General features: G+C 42.5%; 1 protein-coding gene and 1 long non-coding RNA gene across 2 annotated transcripts in view; both read left to right on the top strand.

Moving 5' to 3' along the window:
• Positions 1–20,706, top strand: part of LOC142074891 (uncharacterized) — a 350,231-nt gene that overhangs the window by 278,533 nt on the left and 50,992 nt on the right. The gene's annotated exons all lie outside the window — the stretch shown is intronic.
• The window catches only part of LOC142074986 (microtubule-associated serine/threonine-protein kinase 4-like), a 180,862-nt gene that overhangs the window by 154,409 nt on the left and 5,747 nt on the right, over positions 1–20,706 (top strand). The window contains exons 19-25 of the mRNA XM_075135984.1: positions 9,593–9,720; positions 9,823–10,055; positions 11,895–12,095; positions 14,982–15,211; positions 17,051–17,173; positions 19,023–19,159; positions 19,849–20,030. Coding sequence (XP_074992085.1) covers positions 9,593–9,720; positions 9,823–10,055; positions 11,895–12,095; positions 14,982–15,211; positions 17,051–17,173; positions 19,023–19,159; positions 19,849–20,030 — 1,234 coding nt within the window. The remainder of the gene's footprint in view (positions 1–9,592; positions 9,721–9,822; positions 10,056–11,894; positions 12,096–14,981; positions 15,212–17,050; positions 17,174–19,022; positions 19,160–19,848; positions 20,031–20,706) is intronic.

Here is a 20,706-nt window from a genome sequence, read left to right as displayed (position 1 = left end):
GCATGAGGTCACATGGTATGGAATACCCCATTAGCCAGCTGGGCTGGCTGTCCTGATTATGTTCCCTCCCATCTTGTGTACCTAGCTCAGTCAGTAGGCACGGGAGCTGTCCTTGGACTAGGAGGGCACTTAGCAACAACTGAAAACATCAGTGTGTTATCAACATTCTCCTCATACTAAATCCAAAACACAGCACTAGGAAGAAATTTAACCCTATCCCAGCCGAAACTAGGACAGTATCCACCCCTTATTCCATACCATTTACGTTATGCTTAGGTCTCACATTTTTCGATACATTTCAATTAATCACCACTATCTTTCTTTTTATATATACATACATATATATGCACACACAGATATCATTCCCTTAGTCTATGGACTATCCCTTTAAAATGTCCATTGAGTTCATTTAGTCCATGACTTTGGGCTCCATCTGTCATAACAGTCTTTCAGGGCAGAAGAGATGGTGTGTGGTGTTGGGCTGTTGCATCCTGAAGCAAGTTCTCATTTCAGTATTGCTGCGCTCGTCCAGTTCTATCATCGTTGCACTTTGCTCAGTTTCATTGGAGTTAGTTCATTCTTCATTAATCTGGGTGATTTTCACTGCTATACCATTGATAGCAACCATAGAAATAATGATATACAATATCATATAACAACTGACATCATACAATTCAGTTCATTGGCTATTTTCACCCAAAATCAAGTCCCCTTGAGGTACACACCGGACCTCCCCATCCTTTCGCATCACCCACCAAGTGCACCCAGGTCCTTGAGCAAAAGCAATCCCACGGATGGGTTTTCCCTTGCCAGAGGCAGGAGTAACCCAGACTGTCTTCCCCAGCATATTCCTTATGTGCACGACAGGGACTTTATCTCCATCTACAGTACGTAAGGGTCTTGATTGGGCAGGGCCAGCTCGATTAACAGATCCCCTAGTGTTGACTAACCAGGTGGCTTTTGCTAAATGTGTATCCCAATGCTTGAATGTCCCACCACCCTTTGCTCTCAGCGTAGGCTTTAACAGTCCATTGTATCGTTCGATTTTTCTGGAGCCTGGTGCATGGTAGGGGATGTGATAGACCCACTCAATGCCATGCTCTTTGGCCCAGGTGTCTATGAGGGTGTTTCGGAAATGAGTCCCGTTGTCTGACTCAATTCTTTCGGGGATGCCATGTCACCATAGGACTTGCTTTTCAAGGCCCAAGATGGTGTTCCGGGCGGTGGCATGGGGCACAGGGTATGTTTCCAGCCATCCGGTGGTTGCTTCCACCATGGTGAGCACATAGCGCTTGCCTTGGCGGGTTTGTGGGAGTGTGATATAATCAATCTGCCAGGCCTCCCCATATTTATCCTTCAACCATCGTCCCCCATACCAAAGAGGCCTTACTCGCTTGGCTTGCTTGACTGCAGCGCATGTTTCACATTCATGGATAACCTGTGCAATAGCGTCCATGGTCAAGTCCACCCCTCGATCACGAGCCCATCTATATGTTGCATCTCTTCCTTGATGGCCTGAAGTGTCATGGGCCCACTGGGCTATGAATAATTCACCCTTATGTTGCCAGTCCAGATCCACCTGAGCCACTTCAATCTTAGCAGCCTGGTCCACCTGCTGGTTGTTTTGATGTTCTTCAGTGGCCCGACTCTTGGGTACGTGAGCATCTACGTGACGTACTTTTACAACCAGATTCTCTACTCGGGCAGCAATATCTTGCCACAGTGCAGCAGCCCAGATGGGTTTACCTCTGCGCTGCCAGTTGTTCTGCTTCCACTGCTGCAACCACCCCCACAGGGCATTTGCCACCATCCATGAGTCAGTATAGAGATAAAGTCCTGGCCATTTTTCTCGTTCAGCAATGTCCAAGGCCAGCTGGATGGCTTTCACCTCTGCAAACTGGCTCGATTCACCTTCTCCTTCAGTAGTTTCTGCAACTTGGCGTATAGGACTCCATACAGCAGCTTTCCACCTCCGATGCTTTCCCACAAGGCGACAGGACCCATCAGTGAACAGGGCATATTGCTTCTCGTTTTCTGGTAGTTTGTTATACAGTGGGGCCTCTTCAGCACGCGTCACCTCCTCCTCTGGGGATATTCCAAAATCTTTGCCTTCTGGCCAGTTCGTGATCACTTCCAAGATTCCTGGGCGACTGGGGTTTCCTAGTTGGGCCCGTTGTGTGATCAGTGCGACCCACTTACTCCACGTCGCATCGGTTGCATGATGTGTAGAGGGGACCCTCCCTTTGAACATCCAGCCCGGCACCGGCAGTCGGGGTGCCAGGAGGAGCTGTGCTTCAGTACCAACCACTTCTGAAGCAGCTCGAACCCCTTCATATGCTGCCAATATCTCCTTCTCAGTTGGAGTGTAGCGGGCCTCGGGTCCTCTGTATCCCCGACTCCAAAACCCCAGGGGTCGACCTCGACCATTCTCCCCGGCTGCGGTGTAGAGCACGTTCTTTACATCTTGTCCTGCCCGGACTGGCCCAAGGGCTACTGCCTGAACTATCTCCCGTTTAATTTGTTCAAAGGATTGTGGTTGCTCAGGGCCCCATTTGAAGTCGTTCTTCTTCCTGGTCACTTGATAAAGGGGGCTTACAATCAGGCTGTAATCTGGAATATGCATTTTCCAAAAGCCCACAGCGCCTAAGAAAGCTTGTGTTTCCTTATTGCTAGTTGGTGGGGACATGGCTGTTATTTTGTTGATCACATCCATTGGGATCTGACGACGTCCATCTTGCCATTTTATTCCTAAAAACTGGATCTCCTGTGCAGGTCCCTTGACCTTACTTTGTTTTATGGCAAAACTGGCCTTCAGAAGGATTTGGACTATTCTCTCCCCTTTCTCAAAAACTGCTTCTGCTGTGCTGCCCCACACGATGATGTCATCAATGTATTGCAGATGTTCCGGAGCCTCACCCTGTTCCAATGCGGTGTGGATCAGTCTATGGCAAATGGTAGGGCTGTGTTTCCACCCCTGGGGCAGTCGGTTCCAGGTGTACTGGACGCCCCTCCAAGTGAAAGCAAACTGTGGCCTGCACTCTGCTGCCAAAGGGATTGAGAAGAACGCATTAGTGATATCAATTGTGGCGTACCACTTGGCTGCCTTTGACTCCAGTTCGTATTGAAGTTCTAGCATGTCCAGCACGGCAGCACTCAGTGGCGGCGTGACTTCGTTCAGGCCACGGTAGTCTACTGTTAGTCTCCACTCTCCATTGGACTTTCGCACTGGCCATATGGGACTGTTAAAGGGTGAGTGAGTCTTGCTGATCACTCCTTGGCTCTCCAAGTCGACGAATCTGCTTATGGATGGGGATGAGGGAGTCTCGGTTGGTGCGATATTGTCGCCGGTGCACTGTTGTGGTAGCGATTGGTACCTGCTGTTCTTCGACCCTCAGCAACCCCACAACAGAAGGGTCCTCCGAGAGACCGGGCAAGGTGGACAGCTGTTTAATTTCCTCCGTCTCCAGGGCAGCTATACCAAAAGCCCACCAGTACCCTTTTGGGTTCTTGAAATACCCTCTCCTGAGGTAGCCTATGCCAAGTATGCACAGAGCATCTGGGCCAGTCACAATGGAGTGCTTCTGCCACTCCTTCCCGGTTAGGCTCACTTCGGCCTCCAATACAGTTAACTCTTGGGATCCCCCTGTCACTCCAGAAATACAAATGGGTTCTGCCCCTTTATAGTTTGATGGCATCAGGGTACACTGTGCACCGGTGTCTACGAGAGCCTTATACTCCTGTGGATCTGATGTGCCAGGCCATCGAATCCACACAGTCCAGTAAACCCGGTTGTCCCTTTCCTCCACCTGGCCGGAGGCAGGGCCCCTCTAGTCCTGGTCATAATATCTGTTTCTCATTTCTTGCAAGCGTGAGTCAAGAATTCCTTCATTACAATCCAAAGTAAGATCAACCCTTCTACTCTGCCTGGGGAACTGTTCACTGGAAACTGGACCGTCGTGAGACAGGTTTTTTCTGAAAACTGGAGCAGCATTTTTCCTGGGAGAACCCCCTTGTGTCATTGTTTTTCCTTGCAGCTCACGTACACGTGCCTCTAGGGCTGTGGTAGGTTTTCCATCCCACTGCCTCATGTCCTCTCCGTGGTCATGCAGGTAAAACCACAGGGTGCCCCGTGGTGTGTACTTTCTATATCCTCTCTCTTGAGCAGAAGAACGCTGACCCTTAATGGCTGAGGTACTGGTCCATACTGGTGGAGAATAGGACCTATCGTCTTTGAGTTGCTGGACCTCCCGGGACAGTTTCTCCACAGCCGAGACAAGGGAGGAGGAGACAGTTTCTTTGTATTCCCGGAGATTGCTAACCAACCCATCTACCCTTGGTGCTTCTTCCTCTTTCCAGCACAGTACTGCCAACGAACTGGCATATGACGCTGGTGCGCTCCGTAGTAATTTCTGCCACATGGGTCGCGTGCACTGGACTTCATCTGGATCTTTGGGTGTTTGGTCATCGTCCAGGTCACTATAAACTACCTCCAGCACACCTAGTTCTCTCAGGTACTGGATACCTCTCTCCATAGTGATCCATTTGCCTAGGCGATATATAACATCTTCCTTGAAGGGATACCTTTCCTTCACGCCTGACAGCAGTCGCCTCCAGAGGCTGAGGTCCTGTGTCCCTCTTCCAATTGCTTTGTCAATGTCCCCTTCCCTAGCAAGGGATCCCAGCTGCTTGGCTTCCTTCCCCTCTAATTCCAGGCTACTGGCCCCATTATCCCAGCATTGGAGCAGCCAGGTAACAATATGCTCGCCTGGACGATGGCTGAAATCTTTCCGCATATCTCGCAGCTCACTCAGGGATAGGGATCGGGTGGTTTTTCGTCTCGTTTATGAGTTCTTCCTCTTCCTCCTCCTCTCCTCGTGATGGCCCTGCTTTTCCATCATCCTTTTCTAAATGACCTGACTTCTGCTTCCAAGATTTCCTCTTCTGTACAGGGGCAACGGATACCAGCAAGGGTTGGTCCTCTGGTTCAGCTGTAGTGCCTGTTGCTGGGGTTTGGGTAGCTGCAGTGCTTGTCATGGGGGTTGGAGTAACTGTAGTGACTGTTGCTGGAGCTTGAGTGGCTGCAGTGCCTGTTGCAGGGGTTGGAGAAGCTACGGTGACTGTTGCTGGGGTTTGAGTAGCCATAGGGGTTGTCGTGGGGGTTGGAGTAGCCGCAGTGCCTGTCGTGGGGTTTTGAGTAGCCACCGTGTCTGTAGCTGCCCCCGAGACTCGCCGCTCCGCCCACCCCGATGAGGCACCGCCGTTTGCCCTCCCTCTTTTCTTGTTCCTGAGGGTTGATCTCTGGACAGTATTCCTGAATAGTTGTTTAACCCAAAACAAGGCCTGAACAACATTCAGGAGACATAGTAGCAATATGAACATGCTTGTTTGAACATCCCAAGGATATTCAAAATTCTCAGGGAATAGTGTGGACATCTTTGTGAAGAGGATAGAAGAAAAAGGAGTTTCTGACGATATGGAAGGGAAGATGAACAAGTGGGAGAGAGTGTCCCATCCTGTCTCGCCCTTAAATTCATTCTCTGAGGAGAAAAAAGTGCAATTGCCAATAATTTCTAAGAGGTGGTTCCCGATGTACAGAAATGATGGCGGTGGTGAGTACAGATACCAGATTAGACTTATGACCAATGATCTTATCACCTCATAAAACAGCAGCAAAATGATAATCTTGAATAATGATAAACAGCACAAAAGGGAACATATACTGCAAGCAAGGTATTACATGACCCAACATTGAGAGCCAGCCCCACAACTTTGACAGCCAATACATCAACATTGTGACCAATCAATATAATGGATGCTTATAAAAATTTTGCCTTAACACACTTTGGTCAGATCTATCGTTATCTCAACCCTTCATGCCCCACGTTGGGCGCCAAAAAGGACTGTCGTGGTTTAATCTGGCAGGCAGCCAAATACCACACAGCCGCTCGCTCACTCCCCCCACCCCCCCAGCGGGACGGGGAGAGAATCGGAAGGGTAGGAGTGAGAAAAACTCATGGGTTGAGATAAAGACAGTTTAATAGAACAGAAAAGGGAAAATAATAATAATAATAATGACAGAATATACAAAATGAGTGATGCACAATGCAATTGCTCACCACCCGCGCTGACCGATAACCAAGTAGGGATCGGTACTTCCTGGATCACTCCTACCGTTCATATACTGAGCATGAGGTCACATGGTATGGAATACCCCATTAGCCAGCTGGGCTGGCTGTCCTGATTATGTTCCCTCCCATCTTGTGTACCTAGCTCAGTCAGTAGGCCTGGGAGCTGTCCTTGGACTAGGAGGGCACTTAGCAACAACTGAAAACATCAGTGTGTTATCAACATTCTCCTCATACTAAATCCAAAACACAGCACTAGGAAGAAATTTAACCCTATCCCAGCCGAAACTAGAACACTTAAGAAGGTAATAGAAAATTATGTAAATAGTTTGATATTTTTTGTAGAAAATTTATGATAGCATAAGAGAAATTTTAGGAAAACTGTTCTGTTAAATGCTAATGAATGTTCCTTATGTTGGTTTTCTTTGTACATAGTTTGCGTGTTGCTCCAGTTGTGTCCTGGGTATCTTGCAGGCAATGGCATAACAAAGATTACCGTACTAGCCTATAGTAGAGATGAATTAATGATATTAGACTGTAAGGAAAAAGCAAAGTAGTGGTTAGCATGTGATTTGGTCAAGGAGAAATGTGGATTTGAGGGAGTGATTTGAATGCTGTGAATTGAAGCTAAAGCTGACTGTCCAAAGGGTACTATAGTAGTTGAGATGAGAGCTAAGGGACACCAGTAGGAGCAGAGTGGACATGCTCAGGAAATACTGTGGAGGAAAAACTGGCAGGAAATAATGGATTAAGCAGCAGAATGCCTAACAAGCGTGCATAGCCTTACATAGTATGTAGCAGTGATTTTTCAAAAGCTTTCTGTTAAAAAAGTTTCTTTAACCTACTTTAGGAACTGTTTAAAGGTATTTTGAAAGTCTGTGTTTATATCTTGTTTGTCCTGGCTTAATTGGTGAATTTTATACTGGCTCTGCAGTACCACATACGTATTGTATCTGTTATAGCATGGAGGAGCAGAGACAGGAATTGCGGATATAGTTATCCTCATTCTATGTAAACTCCTTATTTTGACTTGGTGGCATGTTTCAAATTCAGATGCTGGTAAATGTCACAGTCTCTTTGGAGATAACTCGGATGAGAGGCAATGGGCACAAACTGAAACGCAGGAAGTTTTGTCTGAAGATAATAGAATAGAATAGTTCAGTTGGAAGGGACCTACAACGATCATCTAGTCCAACTGCCTGACCACAAGTTAAAGCATGTTATTAAGGGCATTGTCAAGATGCCTCTTAAACACTGACAGTCTTGGGGCATTGACCACCTCTCTAGGAAGCCTCTTCCAGTGTTTGACCACCCTCTCGGTAAAGAAATGTTTCTTAATGTCAACTCTGAACCTCCCCTGGCGCAGCTTTGAACCATTCCCACGCGTCCTATCACTGTATACCTGGGAGAAGAGGTCAGCCCCTCCCTCTCCACTTCCCCTCCTTAGGAAGCTGTAGAGAGCAATGAGGTCGCCCCTCAGCCTCCTTTTCTCCAAACTAGACAAACCCAGAGTCTTTAGCCACTCCTCATAGGACATTCCTTCCAGCCCTTTCACCAGCTTTGTTGCCCTCCGCTGGACACACATTCAAGGACCTGAACATCCTTCTTAAATTGTGGGGCCCAGAACTGCACACAGTACTCAAGGTGAGGCCGCACCAACACTGAATACAGCGGGATAATCACCTCTCTTGACAGGCTGGTTATACTGTGTTTGATGCACCTCAGGATGCGGTTTGCCCTCTTGGCTGCCAGGGCACACTGCTGACTCGTATTGAGCCTGCTGTCGACCAGTACCCCCAGATCCCTTTCTGCAGGGCTGCTCTCCAGCCACTCCTCTCCCAATTTATACTTATGCCTGGCATTACTCCATCCCAGGTGCAGAATCTGGCATTTGGACTTGTCAAATTTCACGCCATTGACGACTGCCCAGTGCTCCAATCTATCCAGATCCCTCTGCAAGGCCTCTTGTCCCTCAGGAGAGTCAACAGCACCTGCCAGTTTGGTATCATCAGCAAACTTGCTAATGGTGCATTCAACTCCTGCATCCAGATCGTTGATAAATATATTGAACAGAACTGGCCCTAGAATTGAACCCTGAGGAACACTGCTGGTGACCGGTCGCCAGCCAGATGTAGCCCCATTCACTACAACCCTTTGAGCTCTGCCATTCAGCCAGTTCTTCACCCAGCGCACTGTGTACCTGCTCATCCCACGGTTGGACAACTTGTCCAGAAGGATGCTGTGAGGGACAGTATCAAAAGCCTTACTAAAATCCAGAAAAACTACATCCACCGCCTTCCCTTCATCCACTAGGCAGGTGACCTTATCGTAGAAGGATATCAAATTAGTTAAACAGGACTTTCCCTTTGTGAACCCATGTTGACTGTGCCTGATGATTGCATTGTCCTTTAAATGCCTTTCAGTAGCACCCAGTATGATCTGCTCCATATTTTTTCCAGGAACTGAGGTTAGACTAACAGGTCTGTAGTTTCCTGGGTCTTCCCTCACGCCCTTCTTGTAAATTGGAATAACATTGACTGGCTTCCAGTCAGCAGGGACCTGGAAAGGAGGGAAACACTTTTTTACTGTGAGGGTTATCGAGCACTAGCACAGGTTGTCCAGAGTGGTTGTGGAGTCTCCATCCTTGGAGATCTTCAAAAGCCATCTGGACATGGTCCTGGGCAACCAGCTCTAGGTGACCCTGCTTAAGCAGGGGGGTTGGACTAGATGACCTGCAGAAGTGCCTTCCGACCTCATTCTGTGATTCTGTGAACTTCTGTCCTTTTGAAAGCTCTGTACCACAGTAATAGTTTGATTTGTTAATGTCATTATGTCATTGCATCTCTAGCTGTGCCTCTCAGGCTGTAGAATATACAGCTGACAGTTTCTGTATGCAATTTGTCAGCTAAGCAAACAACAGACTTCCAAAGATCAGAGTTTATTTTTTTCTAAGTCCTTTAGCCAAGTAATTTATTCTTAACTTCAAAGTCAATTCAGATTCATTTTTCTGCTTTCCACACCTGACTGGTAGATATTAAGTCAGTATCTTAGGGTTAAGGTTGGTTGTTTTTTGGTTTTTTTTTTATTGACTTTATGGTTGTGAATTAATCCAAGATGTGCATTGATCCTGTGACCTAGAGCCCCCAAGGCTATGGATTTTGTTTGTAGTCTCGTGATTCACACAGTGAAATGGGGAGAAAGCTGATGAATTCGTAATGAGAAGAGATGTTATTCGTGACCCCTTATGTGAGATGCCAAGAAAGCAAAATAGGAAAGCATTTTAAGAACACAAACTCTTGGAAACTTAAAAAGGCTCAAGAAGTTTGAAGTATACACTCTGAAATACTGTATAAGCATTTAGAACATGCAGAGTACCACTTGAAATGTACTTTCTTGCATATCTTTTTATATCAAATATGTCTGTGATGAGTTGGGTTTTTTGTTGTTGTTTTTTGTATCTGTAATAGGTTTTTAGTAGCATAGATCGAGTCACTCAAACACAAGGTGAAGAAAAGGAAGACGCAGGAGACAAACCAAAAAGCGTAACATTGCCTTCTGTGGAATCTTTAAGCTGGAGTTCAGAATATTCTGAAACGTAAGTAAAATGAGGTGCTGGAAGTGATCCACGTCCTGCTTGTCAGGTAGCAGGCCTCCTCATCTCAATAACTGCATGAGAGTTTGCTTATTTTTAATGCAGACAGCAAATATCTACATCCATCTCCTCTGACACTGAGAGTAGCAGGCAGCAACACAGTTCTGGTTTGCTTCCGAAGTTGGCCATATCAGCCAAAGGAGAACAGGATGATTCCACCTGCTTAGTAGGACCTCGGGAGGAACAGGAAAAGCCTGCGTTTGTGAGTGAGGAAATAGTGCAAGACGAACCTGAAGTAACCACTTCAGCAAGTACGATCAGCAGCTCCACATTATCAGGTAATTCACAGTGGGTCTCTTGAATGATGACATTAGAAACAGTTGTGGATCTTATTTGTTTAGCGGTAGCATTCATGGATTTAGAAGTCCTGCATTTCAGAACTGCTTTAAAAAAGAAAACATCCCCAAAGGGGGTCTGGTTTGGGCTCAGGCTCAAACTAGTAAAATCTCATAAAAATATGTATGGGAAAGTGTCAGCATTTTTGGAAATACCAACATTTGATGTTACTTCACTGACTCTGGAGGGCTGCTAGGCAAGTGAATAAAATTATGACTTTGGCCACAGAGCCGTTGCAGGATCCTTCTGTGGATCCCTTGAGCACTTAAAGCACTATTTTTATACCTTCCCTTGATGAAGTTGGTGATTTTTTTTTTCTTTTTTGATCGATCATCCTGGAGTCATTCCAACTGATCTGTATTGCTGTTTTCTAACACTCTGTGCTGTACCATTGTGTGTTTTTAATTAAGACATCTCAATGATGTATGCCTTTCAGAATTGGCAGGGTTGTCTTTGACTTGTGGAAGTCACTTGTGTCATTAGGAATCTAGGAGGGAGTGTTGTAAACAATTGCCTACTTGAATAATTTATTTCCTTTATGCATCCATCTCCCAGCACAAGTATTTGCATGCATTTCAGTAGGATCCAGGGCCCTAGTATCTTGCTGGTTTTGTACTTTCAGAGGAGAGTTTTTAACACAGGTCTAGGCCTATATCAGTCTCACATTTGTCCATATATAGGTTCCAGTTACCTCCTCTCCACATATACCTGCCTTCAGCTTATTTCTCTTTTGTACCTCACTGAGTTGTCTCAAGATATCCCTTATATTATATCTCCTTTCTATCCCCATACCCCTAATTGCCCTTGTAGTCTGCATTTTCCTCAAGCCCATACAGCTGTACAACCATTTCCATCTCCTTCCCTTGTCAAAAACCTTGACTGTGCTGTATCCTGAGTCCTGCTCACTCCCCCCAGCCCCAGGTTGTGGTGTTGGCATTAGCGCAGCAGTCACAGTGATAACTCAAAGCATCTGTTCCTCTCTTGTCACTTATCAATTACACTTAAAAAAAATTTCTTTTTTTTCTGTGGTCCATTAGCAACAGGATATTCAGTGACCTTAAAAAAATACTGGGAATTACTGCTGTGTCTTTAAACAGGCGACCTACCCTTGGTGCTTGTTTCATAAGGTCATACAACTTTCCTGTGACATCTTTGAATCTTTGAAGAAATCATTTGCAGGTTGTTCACATGACACAAGGCCTTTTTTTGGTTTTTTTTTTCATTGTTTGAAATGCTATTGTCCTTCCTTCCATTCAGTATTGTGGAAGTTCATTACCTATGATATGTGGTTGTGATATTGAGTTTTGTGGTACCAGGTATCTTTCTCCTCACAGGTGTTGTAGAAAACCACCCAAAGAATAAAAGCAAAAGATAATAATTAAAAATAAAATTGTACTTAGTGTTTTAATGATTTTGGAAAAGTTGTTAAGCTGATAGCAACTTATGTAGGATTGGAGCCTCTCTTTTACTTTAGGAGGAGTTCACATGAAAAATAAATGTATGATTAAGTCCTCTAAGGTGAGTGCTACATATTGAGATACCAAACTTGCTTTAGCTTTTGTCTACATTTTACTTTAGTCAGTGACTACATAAACTGTTGCTTCAATTCATTCTATTAACCTTAACGCATTCTGTAAGTCTGGAAGAATTACTCAGATTTCTATAATGTTGTTTTATGAACTTGTGGACAGAAAGAAAAATTCCTATCTCACAATTGTACCGTTTCCCCTCCCTGACCCACAGTTTTCCCTCAATGTGTTTATCCCTTCTTCTTTGTACAGTTGGCAGTTTTTCAGAGCACTTAGATCAGATAAATGGAAGAAGTGAGAGTGTGGACAGTACAGATAACTCCTCAAAGCCACCTAGTGAAGTTGCATCTCACATGGCTCGCCAGCGATTAGAAAGCACAGAGATAAAGACCATCTCTGGAAAAGTCACAAAGTCCCTTTCTGCGAGTGCTTTGTCCCTCATGATCCCAGGAGGTAGAGATAAATCTTTTTGTTTGAAATGTTATGATTTGTGCATACTTGATGGTTTACGACGTAAATGCAAGATTTTGGAGAGTCCAGAATGGATTCTACGTTACAGGGGTTTTTTGTTTCTCTTGTTGTTCACGTGTGTTACTAGATAGTCCCATCTTGTCAGCCAGTTACAGTGGTCACATCACAGTTGAGGGACCTTCTCTGACAGGCAAAACTGTAGCTTAGTGGTGACTACTTTGTGTTCGACCATGTGCATGCACAGCAGGATGCAGGCTTCAGTCCTGGCCCATCCTACACAGTAGCTTAATTTCTAAGCAGCTCGCTAGGTACCTCTCCACGAGTAACTGTTTATTACAGCAGCACACTGTAACAGCACTAGCCTTACTAGTTCTCTCCCATCTCCCGTAAGGAAAGGCGATAAGCCAGAGAGAAGTGTCACAAAAGTGGAAATAGCCTGTAGGCTCCTGTTTGTTTGCTTACATGGAGTACTCAAAATGTGAAGCCAGAAATATTCCTATAAATAAGTGGAAGTATAATAGTAGTATTGAGTGTTTCCAGATGGTGCTTCGCTTTGTAATGGTTCAGAATCAAAGTCCAATTTTCCCAAAATTAGAGGGATTTTTTCCAAAAGTGGGATTACGTCTCAACTTTGCACACTGGCCATATGTTGCTTTTAGACCTTAGGTGTAATATTTAAGTATCTGCTGGTCTGATAACATAACCCTGCACTTGCTTCATATGTTCAAAGGTGGCTTTGACAGTAACTTCAGCAGGTTGCTTTGAGTCCTCAGGCTAGTGGAGAATTGTACGCAGATGTTGAAGAGTTGGTTCTGGCTCTCTGAGGCGGAGAGAGTTGACATCTTAGACTTCACCTGTCTCTGGGTTGTAAAGCACGTGTGCCCTATGCTCTCCGTAATACCTTGGTGAGCAAACACAGTGCTATTGTGCATGTGTTTTGGAGACCTTGGAGAGGTGAAAGGCCCATCTGATTCACCTCATGTTTTCTACCCTTCTTCACCATACAGTTTAAAGAACAGCATAGGCTTCCTATGCAATACCTGTAATTCTACCAGCTAACCATGAGTATTTTTTAATGAAATAAGTCAAGAGGAAAATGTTGAGTTTCAATTAAAGAGGAATATTTTGCCCTTGCTTGAATGAGGACAGCCAGGTGGCAATGAAAAGAATACTTAGCATTTCTGTGATGCTGTCCGAATGTGAATGATCATTCTCACAAAACGCATGTGAGAGATGAAGATGGCTTTATTTATACAATGAGAAAGGTAGTGACCATTTGCTCAGCCTGTTCAGGGCATTGTTGACACTGTAAACTGTAAGTGGCTTGCAAACACTCTGGGCTTGTTCCTTGTATAGACTCTTTCTTCCAAATAATATTTCTCTTCCAAATAATATTTCTCTCCCAAATGTCATAAGTGGTTTTTTTGGTATACCCCTGTAACAGCTAGCACCATGGTTATTTTTTCTGCTTGTAGAGGGCCTGCAATGCATGCTAATTATTGAGATTAGCTGTCACAGGAGCATGATATACACACAGATAACTACACAGCCAAGTAATACTCAGATTTATTCATCAGTTTATATTCTAGTGGTTCTTTCACAGCTGTCGGGTAAGAATCACTAAGTTCAGAAATGGTATAGACTGAGTTACTGTGCTTATTAAACTACAGTTTTCTTTCAGTTTAATCTCAGCATCGTTCTATAAAATCTGAACTTAGCTTTGCCTACACTGAAAAATGTTGTCTTTATATCAACCAAAATCTTATATGTTAGCTGTACCTAATACTGTCCAAAAACCTACCTTATTCATGTTTATCAGTAAAATAAACTACAGCAATAGATGGCCAGTGTTCCTGACCTGAGTCATGTGGCTGAGAGTCACAGGACATGTCCCACACGTATCAGATAGCAAAAGCGGAGGGATCTGGGCATGTTTCAAAGCCAGAGGGTGACAGTGACAGCCCTTCTGGGCTTGGCTGTTCTGTGGGATTTCAGCATTAACCCAGTGATACTGATCTCTAGTAGCCTCTGGTGACTCACATTTAGGGAGTAGCGCCTGTGCTGACAAAGCATATCTGCCCTCACATGACATTGCTTGGCACAGAAACCAAACCTGGAATGTTTCTGGGCTGCATTCCTTTCAAGAGCTGTCACCCTGTTACAGTCACCAAAGTATGTTTTATGCTGCTGCAATTGTGTTTACATTTGCGCAAACGCGAGCACAGAGTGCTTTCAAAACAATGAAATAAAACGAAGCCATAATTGATATTGTTGTTGCAAGAAATTCTTGTGGTCTTACATGAAGTAGCAGAATGTAGTAAAATGGAGGCTTGGTACAAGCATTGTGAGTTACTGTCCTATGTACCAACTAGATATTGTGGTTTAAATACAGTAGTCTTTATCTATATATAACTGAATCCAAAAGACCAACTAACACTTTCTTTAGCACTGCTGGATGATTTGGGGGATGGTTTTGGGTGTACTCACAATGACATCTGCTACCAAACTCTGATTTTCTTTTCATGAGTATTTGTTAGGAAGAGGACTGAGAATTGTTCTTTCAATGTTAGCAATGAGTGTGTTTCCTATCTAAAAGGAAAAGGCAGCCTACATCTAACAAGTTAATCCTTGCATTAAGAAAATAGGGGTTAAGCTATGGGGAAAGAAATTTAGTTCTAAGATCTGGTTGTCGGTCAGACTTCTCATTCACTAAGATTAACACCGAGTGAGGAGGAGAGAGTATTTATGCAAACGCAATGATATATTTTGACACAAAGGTGTCATAAAACTTTAAGCAGATTCCCTGTTCTGTGTCTGTGTTTGTGTGTGCTCAGAATGTACTCTAATAGGCAGATTTTTTTTTTCCAGATGTGTTTGGTTTCTCTCCTTTGGGAAGTCCTATGTCTCCTCATTCCGTATCATCTGATCCTTCTTCCTCCCGAGATTCATCCCCCAGCCATGATTCTTTGATTGCTGCTGCAAGTCTTCATCAGCCAATAGTAATTCACAGTTCAGGAAAAAAGTATGGCTTCACCATCCGAGCAATCAGGGTTTATGTGGGTGACAGCAATATCTACACTGTGCACCATATTGTTTGGGTAAGATAATTTTTTTTTTTTGCTTATATACAGCCACAGAAAACTGTAATGATGTATTTGTTTTTGATCTTTTGTACCCATGGTATCTGTTTCTTGACAGTTACTGTGTAAATTGTGATGTTGTGCCAAACAGTTTTCTTAGAATGAAATTTGTGCCTGTGCACAAGGCCAGTGTTGGCTGTGGGGCCGCCCCAAGCCATATAATGCACACCTTTGGCAGAAGTGGTACCTACGTATGATGTTGACCCTCTGCATGGGTCACTTCCACTTTTAGCAAGTTTGGCAACTGTGAACAGCCATGTCTAAGTTCAGAGTGCTGCGGCTTAGAAAACCAAAGGGTTGGTGCAGCCCTTCTTTGATTGGGGGCGGGGTCTGCAAAACTAAGAGATTGTAAACAGAAATTGTTGAAATATACATGGAGTTTAATAAACTGCTTCAAATAAGGGATTCATGAAAGTCAACAGGTTCCTTGTGTATTTTACTAGACACAAGTAGGCAGATTTCAAGCACCAACTTTCTTTTGTGTAGAAATGTGCAAATCATTTGGAATTGTGAATACCTTTGAGGATTCTATGGCACAGGAAAAAGACTGACTGTCATGAATAAATCATGTATTTTTCATCCTCCATTCACTACTGGTTTGAATGAAGTGGGAGACAGGCTAAAGGACAAGACAGCAGTTCTTGCATTTCATTGGTTATCAACCTCCTTAATTGTAAAATAAATATATATTTATGTAAATATGTATGTATTTATATTTATTTTATAATTGAGGTTGATAACCAATAATATATTATATATAATTTATATATTATACATACGTATATGTGTATGTATATATATAAACTAAAATATTTCAACTACCTTAAAATAATTTTGAAAAGCTCATTACAAATATATCAAAAGCTTTGAAGATTTGTACAATGTTTTGTTGTAAATATCCATGGTGGGTTTTGAAATAGCAATGCTACTAATGTGGTAGTGTATCATTCATTTTTCATTCATGATGCTTACCTCTCAGACCTATTAATCCATCAAGAACATTGAATCTGGAGATTGGGGTACATGTGACTGATAATGGAATAAATAAAAAAATTGGACTTTTTGCCACTGGTGTAGCATCACATCAGTGAAAGGAAGAAAAATAATGGTACACTGCGGTAAAAGTGAAACCTTGGCTTTTTTCAAAATACTATAGGTATTTTTTTGTTTAGCTCTGTAGGCTTCAGTAGTGGCTGCATGACTTAAAATTCTTCAAAAGCTCATTTTTAAATATAATAAATTATTTAATCATTTGCAATTCAGTTTGTTTTGGTCCTGCATCGCCTTTGTTCCCTCTAATGGGCAGCCTGGTGAATTCAAACCAAATATAAACAGTCCTTAACTATATGGTGGAGTTAAAATTTTGTGTCATGATTAGGGTACTGCATATGACCACTCCTTAATCACGCAAGTATTTCTAAGTGTCAGATGTTAAAAATCTTCATTCAAATCTGAAATTTTGCCATGGGGAGTGAATCATCCCTTCTTTATCGTGCATGAAAACTGCCCTGTTATACAGAGCTTACTTAATACCAGTGGCAACAAGCAGTGTTTCAGTGAGCTTTGAAACCATTCCAGGCCCCATGTAAGTATAAAGTTCAAGTAAGTAGTTGATGGTGAAATGGCTGGTTTGATTTTCTTTTTCTCTTCCTTCATAGAACTTAATATCTGTAAGGTTTCTTCGTTGCCAACTGGCTTTATAGAAAGAGTTCTTTAAACAAAGCCTACTCTTGAAAGTATGAGGTTTAGTTAACATGAGTCCATTTTGTGTATATTCTCTTCATCTCTGATTTCCAGAATGTGGAAGAAGGAGGCGCAGCATCCCAAGCAGGTTTAAAAGCTGGAGACCTGATTACTCATATCAACGGAGAGCCAGTGCATGGTCTTGTTCATACAGAAGTCATTGAGTTGTTGTTAAAGGTAACTCTTGGACAACTGGGATACAAAAGCACTTGCTGTTTTCACCAAGGATTTGAGGGATTATGTTTGTTTACTTCAGAGATTAGTTATCAGGTTTTCTGGTTGTTCAAGTACAAACTCTAAGCTACTATTGCACAGATCTGGAGAAAGGTCAATGACTTCATATATCCTGTTATGGTTTTAGTTTCTCTGCAATAAACTGACATTGCTGCTGCTGAGATAGCTAAAGTACATTCAGGGCACTGACGCAAAGAGATGTCTCTGTCTCCGTCTCAAAAAATTTGACGTTTTCAAGCACTTTCTTGAATTCCCCTATCTTCATCAGGTAATTAAAGCTTTTGATGATGATGCTACTTCTCATTTTCTCCTTTTAAAGTGAAATCAATGAGGAAAAGTGGAAACAAAGAATATGAAATATTTTATTTCCTACTGTACAGAAACTTGCCTTTCATAATCTTAAGGCCCAAAAGGTTTTTGTCTCATATATAGCCAGGCATGTCCCACAAAGCTTCTTTGCTTAATGAAGTTCTGATCCTGCAGTTGGACTTTTATGAATAATCTCTCACATTTTTTCTCTTGCGGTGTGACCGGTACCCTCTGCTCCTGACATGTGGAGTTTTCTGAGGTCTATCCTATTAGAAAATTATGCATACATTTTTTCTTAAACAAACAAACAAACAAAAAACCCCAACTTTTTTTAATGAATGGTAGTGTCTTAGCTATTCACTGTAGCTCCTCATATTGCAGTTTTTCTGTAAACTTTGCAGCATAGACTAAAATAGGTCAGAATTATTTTAGACAGCTGTATATTTGCTTCCTATATTATTAACAATTTCATGGTGTTACGTGCAGAGCTTTGCCTGTCAAAGGGAGTAGTCAGTTATAAAAGAAGATTGGAATGCAATGAAGTATTGGGAAATGTAAAGAGCTGAGGAAAGATGCAAAATACACTGTTCCTTAAGTCTTTATTTCCCTTCTCTGAAACCAAGAGGAATTTCCAAGTTTTCCAGTTTTGCAAGAAATGTATAAGAGAAAATTTGGTAATTTTAGGCAGTTGGGTGTGCAGTTGTTTTCTGCATCAGATACAGAAAAACTACAGAAAAAGAGAAACATGACAGCCCTGCACACTACTTACAAGAGTAAACTCAACACGAGAGATTGTTGTTTATCCAAATGTGATGTATCATAAATTAATTTGGGTTATTGGAATTCCTTTGAAAAGAAGTTCACTGTAGTACTATACAGTGCTGGGCAGGAGGTATGGATTTTTAAAACATAAGATATTTATTTCCAGTTGGTTTTGTTTATTGAGCAGCTGTCATCTGTTCATGCAAACAGTCCTAAAAAGCTTAACTTAATTATATTTGTTATCTCTTTTGAACAAATAAAAGGATTGCTTGGGACTGATAATGAAGATTAAGTTTTCTCCTCCGTTTCATCATTGTAACAGTCTGTATCCTGAGACGTGACTGGTCAGTGAATGGACCACTGCACGGTGACAGCTGTTCTTTGTGGGAAAATAAGATGTTTCTATAGAAATTTTCGTCTTGAAAATTGCGGTCTTGGTCTCCTGTCTAGCTACAATTATTGGAATTTCTGCTTGTCCTGAAGCTGGTTCTTGGAATGGAAGAAGTTTAGGAAATTTGACAGCAGTTTGAGAATTTTCCAATCATCGTTTATCTGACATAAATTAGCCTGGCAACATCTGCATAGGGTTCCCTACACTGCCAGCTCTTACTTTGATGCTGGAGTTCTGTCTCATTGCATTTGCGTGTGTACTGTAACTTCAGTTTAAAGCAAAGTGGTCTTGTATTACTCACGCCTAAAGGTTCCTCCTTCATTTTGGCAGAGTGGTAACAAAGTGTCGATAACGGCAATCCCTTTTGAAAACACTTCCATCAAGACAGGACCTGCCAGGAAAAACAGCTACAGGAGCCGAATGGTCAGGCACAGTAAAAAAAACAAGAAGAAAGAGAGTTTTGAGAGGTGAGTAATCCTTTTGTTTTATGGCAAACGTGTTTCCTTGTGTGTGTGTGTATACATAACAATTCATTTTTAAAATTAAGTTAATACAATTCTCTCTCTTGCCTTCTACACCTCTTTTTACCTTCTTCTATGAGATCCTATGGTTGTAACACATTCTTTCAATCCTGTTTTGCCTAAACTAGATCTGTTAAAATACCCCTTAAAAATTTTGCATGGCACACACACAGATATAGGGAAGAAAGTGAATAACTGAGTTTGCATCTTAATTTGGTTTCAGTATATCTTTTTGTACTTGTTTAATTAAACTTTCTAGTGATAAGTTTGTGTGCATTTTGTAAATAAATTGCTAGTACTGTACAGATATTCTTTCAGGTTTGATCGGCTCTTAAATTAAGAAAATGAAGATTTATACTCATAAGGAGCTAACAGTTCCTCTGAAATATAGTGAATAAGTTTTATTACAAATAGATTTAGTTACAATATCTATCCTACCTATTAGCAAATCAGTATATTTTCTAGACTTCATACTCTGCAGTGTGGTTTGCTTTCATGTAAACATAGATTTAATATTTGCTTTTCTGAGGGTAATGGGAGAGTGAAGCAATGTCAGCCACAAGAGCTTTGCCTGTGGTAATAGTATCTTTTGTGCATCTTAGCTTCTGATTAATGCTGTGCTCTTCTCACACTAGGAGGAGATCTCTCTTTAAAAAGCTGGCCAAGCAACCCTCTCCTCTTCTTCATACCAGCAGAAGTTTCTCCTGCCTGAACCGATCACTTTCATCAGGGGAGAGCTTGCCTGGGTCTCCAACCCACAGCTTGTCTCCCAGATCACGTACCCCAAGCTACCGGTCCACTCCTGATTTTCCATCTGGTGAGTGCGAAGGAGTGGAGGGGAGAGGAAAAGGACTTGAAATTGAAGTGTATTGTACTTCTTGTGAGTAACAGATCTGTTACACTCTGCTGAGAGTAGTCAGCTCTGACAAGCATAATCATTGAGCAGCTGGTTTCTGTCTGGAAAAGGGAAAAAGATTCCTGATGCAAAATCAAAGGTGTTTTCATGATACAGAAGCACCTAAAAGGGAAATGTCTGCTAGGTTTGTCCCAGAGTTTAAATCCAAGTCCAATGGCTATAAGTTGAGTAATAAGCAATCCAGGTTTAGAGTAGAAGGTAGAATCTTGCCTAGGAGAGGCTGATTGATAAAAGAATGAAACTGAAGAAAAAGTTCTATGTAACGGAACTAGCATGGGCTCTCATGAACACAGATTTATTGTTGAAAACATTGGCTGGGTGCTGAAATATGCATCTTTCTGATTCCTAAAAGTGCTTCACCTGCCCCTTTTTCCTATTTTACTTCTGTCATGATTTTAGTGTGTTACTAAAAGTGACTGCTGTTGTACAATCCCTTGCCAAAATAAATTATTTGGAAAGCCTTGATCATTGCTTTGAAGTGTGGCAGAAAGCATTAGCTATTCTATTTAAACAGAAGGAACTGATAACTTAGAGGGGATGAAGGAACAGAGAGGGAAAGGGAGAAATAGCAACATAA

This window comes from Calonectris borealis, chromosome W (genome assembly GCF_964195595.1).
Source record: "Calonectris borealis chromosome W, bCalBor7.hap1.2, whole genome shotgun sequence".
In the NCBI taxonomy this organism is placed as follows: domain Eukaryota; kingdom Metazoa; phylum Chordata; class Aves; order Procellariiformes; family Procellariidae; genus Calonectris; species Calonectris borealis.
This window is presented reverse-complemented; position numbering and strand designations above follow the sequence as displayed.